This window comes from Arachis duranensis, chromosome 8 (assembly GCF_000817695.3).
Source record: "Arachis duranensis cultivar V14167 chromosome 8, aradu.V14167.gnm2.J7QH, whole genome shotgun sequence".
NCBI lineage: Eukaryota > Viridiplantae > Streptophyta > Magnoliopsida > Fabales > Fabaceae > Arachis > Arachis duranensis.
Window position 1 is genome coordinate 9,572,922 of NC_029779.3, and position 4,595 is coordinate 9,577,516.

Below are 4,595 nucleotides of genomic sequence, written 5' to 3' on the forward strand. Positions count from 1 at the left end.
CAAAGTCGCCGAGGAAAGGGCCACAGCTGCTGAGGAAAAGTTGAAGACTTCTAATGCGGCTGTTTCCCGTCTGACCGAGAGAGCTCTGACTTTGGAAGGTCAGCTCAATGCTGCTCAGGGCCAGGTGGTCGCCTTGGAGAAGGAGCGTAATGAGGCCGTCTCGTCCGCTAAGACTGCCCAAGACGAGGCTACTGAGTTTAAGAAGAAGTTCAAGGAGACCGTGAAGCAGGGAACGAGCGCCATATTGATGACTGAAGAGACCCTTAAGGCCCAAGTGAAGGTCGTGGCTCCTGCCTTCGATATATCGGCAATTGGGGTCTTCAAGACTATTCGGGATGGCAAGATTGTCGATATGCCGAAGAAGTGATTTTTGAGTTGTATGGACTTCGTAATTTTATGGTTTTATGTATGTTGTCATGTAGCTTTGCGAACTTTGTCGTTTTTTGTCCTTGATGTTGCGACTTGAAACTATTTTGCTGAAATGGTAGTTACTTGGTCGGTTTCGATATTTCTTCGCTTCTCGCTTGGCCGATGATACTTTATGTTATGATTGTCGCCGTTTAATTGGTATTGGCTATTCGTTTGTTTATTTTACCGTTACGTTGGTAGTTGGTGAGGCCAAGTTGTGGCCTTTATCGTTGCTATAGCCGTTTGTCGTGGCGTTAATTTGGGTGTTTCACGGGGTGATCAGTCTCGGGTAACCGTGTCGTCGCCGTGTTAATCATAAAGTGAGTGAACGTTAGTCATGGGATATGAGAAGGGGAAAAATAAATTTATTCACAAGTGAATATTAATCGGCAGTTGGCTAGATCTATAACAATAATAAGTATTCAACAAGAGTAATTTATTTAACCATAAAGCAACTTGGGTCTTGTTGGGCCTGGCAAGTCGCCTACTCGGCATATTTGGCTTAAGAATAAAACCTTCTTAGGTTACTCACATTCCATGTTCTCGGGACATCCTTGCCGTCAAGTCTTTTCAACTTGTAGGCACCCCTGCCGATTACTTTCTTTACCCTGTACGGGCCTTCTCAATTTGCTGCCAGTTTGCCTTCCCTATGAGTCGGTAGTCCGATGTCATTCCGCCGTAGGACCAAGTCATTTGGTTCGAAATCTCTCCTGAGCACTTTGGCATTTTATCGCAGGGCCATCCTTTGCTTCAGTGCTGCTTTCGACAAATGGGCCATCTCTCTAGCCTCGTCTACTAGGTCTTTTTCTACAGCTTCTTCAACTCCTCCCACGAGTAATCGTGGGCTCGACTTGCCAACCTCTACAGGTATCATAGCATCCACCCCATATGTTAGGCGAAATAGAGTTTCCCCAGTGGACGACTGATGGGTTGTGCGGTAGGACCAGAGAACTGAGGCAAGCTCGTCGGCTCATGATCCCTTCTTCTTATCAAGCCGCTTTTTGAGGCCTAGCAAGATGACCTTATTCGCGGCCTCGTCTTGGCTGTTCGTCTGTGGATGTTCCATGGATGAGAACTTTTGCTTTATACCCAAGCCGGTGAGGAACTCTCCGAACTTCTTATCAGTGAATTGCGTCCCGTTATCAGAGATGACGACCTCCAGGATACCGAACCTAGTTATGACTTGCCTCCACATAAACTTCTGGCAGTTGGACGATGATATGCTGGCAAGCGGTTCGGCTTCTATCCACTTGGTGTAGTAGTCAATAGCGACTATTAAGTACTTGACTTGCCTAGGGCCAACCTGGAGGGGTCCTAGGAGGTCGACTCCCCAGTGAGAAGAAGGTCAGGAAGATGTCAGAAGCTTAGTTCAATTGCCGGCGCTCTGTGAAAGTTGGCATTTTCTTGGCACTAGATACATTTTCTCATGAAATCTTTAGAATCCTTTATTATCGTCAACCAATAGTAGCCGGCTCTGATGAGCTTTCTTGCTAGGGCTTTGCCCCCAATGTGGTGACCGCAACATCCTTCATGGACCTCCTTAAGCACATAGTCCGTTTGGTCGGGACGCAGACACTTCAGCAGGGGTTGGCAGAGTCCCTTTTTAAACAATTGGCCTTGTATGATTGCATACTTGGCCGCCTCCCTTCTCAATGCTTTTGCCGACTTCTCGTCTTCAGGGAGCTTACTGCTTTCCAAGAAGTCGGTAATTGGGTCCATCCAAGAGGAGTTTACCTTTGCTAAATGGAGGGTAACTGTTGGTTCTTTTATCAGGCCTTGGATGAGAGATCGATTTCCCGCTCCCGGCTTTGTACTTACCAGCTTTGACAAGATGTCTGCCCGCGTGTTCCTCTCTCTCAGGACATGGTGCACCGAGATATCCTTAAATTCCCCGATTAATTCTTTGACCTTCTCTAAATATTTTTGCAGCAACGAGTCTCTGGCCTGATATGTTTCGTTGATCTGTGAGGTCACGACTTGTGAATCGCTACATATTTTCACTCTTGTGGCTCTAACTTCTTTAGCCAGGACTAAGCCGCCTAGAAGGGTCTCGTACTCTGCTTGATTGTTTGACACTGGGAACTCAAACTTGATCGACTGTTCGTAAACGACTCTAGTTGGGCTTTCCAAGATTATCCCGGCTCCTCCGCACGTCTGGTTGGAGGCTCCGTCTACATGGAGCTTCCACCGTATGCTCGGTGGCTCGGTTGGGTCTCCTGTTACTTCTACCAAGAAGTCGGCCATGGCCTGTGCTTTGATCACATGACTGGGTTCATATTGCAAGCCGTAGTGAGATAGCTCAATAGCCCAGGTCATCATTCTTCCCGCTAAGTCGGGTTTCTGGAGTACCTGTCGGATTCCCTGATCTGTCCTCACGACCACTTGATGACCTTGGAAGTACTGTCGTAGTCTACGATAAGAGGTCAGGAGTGCGAGTGCTAGCTTCTCTAATTTGCTGTACCTTAGTTCTGCTCCTTGTAGCGCTTTACTCACAAAGTAGATTGGTTGTTGGATCTTTCCTTCTTCTCGCACCAAGACCGCCGCCATCGCTTCATCAGTTATGGCCAAGTACAGGTATAGTGGTTCCCCGTCCTTGGGTTTTTCGAGTACAGGTGGTGCTGCAAGTACTTCCTTGAAATGCTTAAACGTTTCTTCACACGCAGGGGTCCATTCAAACGCTATCCTCGTCCTTATCAAGTTGAAAAATGGTAGGGCTTTAGCAGCCGATGCCCCGAGGAAACGGGACAGTGTGGTGAGCCTTCCTGCCAACATCTGGACGTCTTTGATGCATCCTGGGCTCTTCATTTGGAGTATTGCTTCGCACTTTTTCGGGTTGGCCTCCACCCCTCTTTGGGTTATCATAAACCCTAAGAATTTTTCTGCTTCCATGGCAAAGGCGCACTTGAGTGAATTGAACCTCATGCCGTGTTATCGGAGAGAGACGAACACATTTCCTAGATCGCTTATTAGGTCCTCGGGTCGGGTGGTCTTAACAAGGATATCATCCACGTATACTTCCACCGTTTTGCCTATAAGGTCACAGAATATCTTGTTCATCAACTTTTGGTATGTGGCCCCTGCGTTCTTCAACCCGAATGGCATTACCTTGTAGCAGTATGTTCCCCCTGGTGTTATGAATGCCGTTTTTTCTTCGTCAGGCCGGTGCATCGGTATTTGATTATAACCGGAGTAAGCATCCATAAAGCTCAGATACCGATATCCCGCCGCCGCATCGACGAGCGCATCTATGTTGGGGAGAGGGTAGGAGTCCTTAGGACATGCTTTGTTAAGATCGGAATAATCCACGCACATCCTCTATTTTTCATTGTGCTTTCTAACCAGAACTACGTTCGACAGCCAAGTCGAATAGTCGAGTTTCCGTATAAATCCTGCTTCAAGGAGGCTGGCCGTCTGCTTGGCTACCTCTTCTGCCTTTTCTTGTGACATCTTCTTTCTCCTTTGAGCTACCAGTTTGGCTTCTGCCCTGACGGCCAAGTGGTGCGGCATGAGCCGGGGGTCTATCCCCAGCATGTCGGCTGGCGTCCAGGCAAAGAGATTGCCGTTAACCCTGATCATTTCCATTAGTGGTTCTTTCAGGTTATGTGGAAGGTTTTTATTCACGAAAGTGAACTTCTCCTCGGGGTCGCCAACCCAAAACTTTTCTAAGTTTCCTTCCGGCTCGGGTCTGGGCTTGTCGTCGACTCTGGCGTCCAGGTCGGCGAGGAATACTGCCGAAGCCTCTTTGGATTTCTTTCTTAATGAGAGACTGGCATTGTCGCATGCGACTGCCGTTTCCAAGTCTCCCCTGATGGATCCCACATCAGCGATGAACTTCATTGTCAACATCTTTGTACTAATCACTACCCCGAGATCATTGATGGTCTTTCTTCCTAGGATGATGTTGTAGACAGTGGAGTCTCGTAGGATCACGAACTCCGCCATTACCGATCTTTTTCACTGTCCAGGCCTATGGCTACTGGTAGGGAGATTGTCCCATCAGGTTTGATGAAGTGGTCCCCTAAGCCTACTATGCCGTGTTGGTGAGTTCTTAAGTTGGTATCCCTGAGATCCAAGGCGTCAAAAATACTGTGGAACATGATATTTGAGTCGGCACCGGTGTCTATTAGGATTCGCTTAATCAAACCGGTTCCCACTCTGGCCGTGATGACCATCGGAGGGCTTTCCAC

The 4,595-nt window shown here is 47.9% G+C and overlaps 1 protein-coding gene across 1 annotated transcript; it reads right to left on the reverse strand.

Annotated features, from left to right (window-relative positions):
• Positions 1-1,378: 1,378 nt before the first annotated feature.
• On the reverse strand, positions 1,379-3,330 carry LOC107460565 (uncharacterized). The gene is made up of 2 exons (XM_016078935.1): positions 1,827-3,330; positions 1,379-1,734 (listed from the first exon to the last, which is right to left on the reverse strand). Exons 1-2 carry the CDS (start codon positions 3,328-3,330, stop codon positions 1,379-1,381), a joined length of 1,860 nt encoding a protein of 619 aa, XP_015934421.1.
• Between the last annotated feature and the right edge of the window lie 1,265 nt (positions 3,331-4,595).

Bases quoted from the DNA above. Each gene is read 5' to 3' on its own strand.
- LOC107460565 (XM_016078935.1), bottom strand. From the start codon at position 3,330: ATGAGGTTCAATTCACTCAAGTGCGCCTTTGCCATGGAAGCAGAAAAA. The intron at 1,735-1,826 runs GTATCTAGTGCC...CTCACTGGGGAG, and splicing joins TAAAGATTTCATGAGAAAAT to TCGACCTCCTAGGACCCCTC.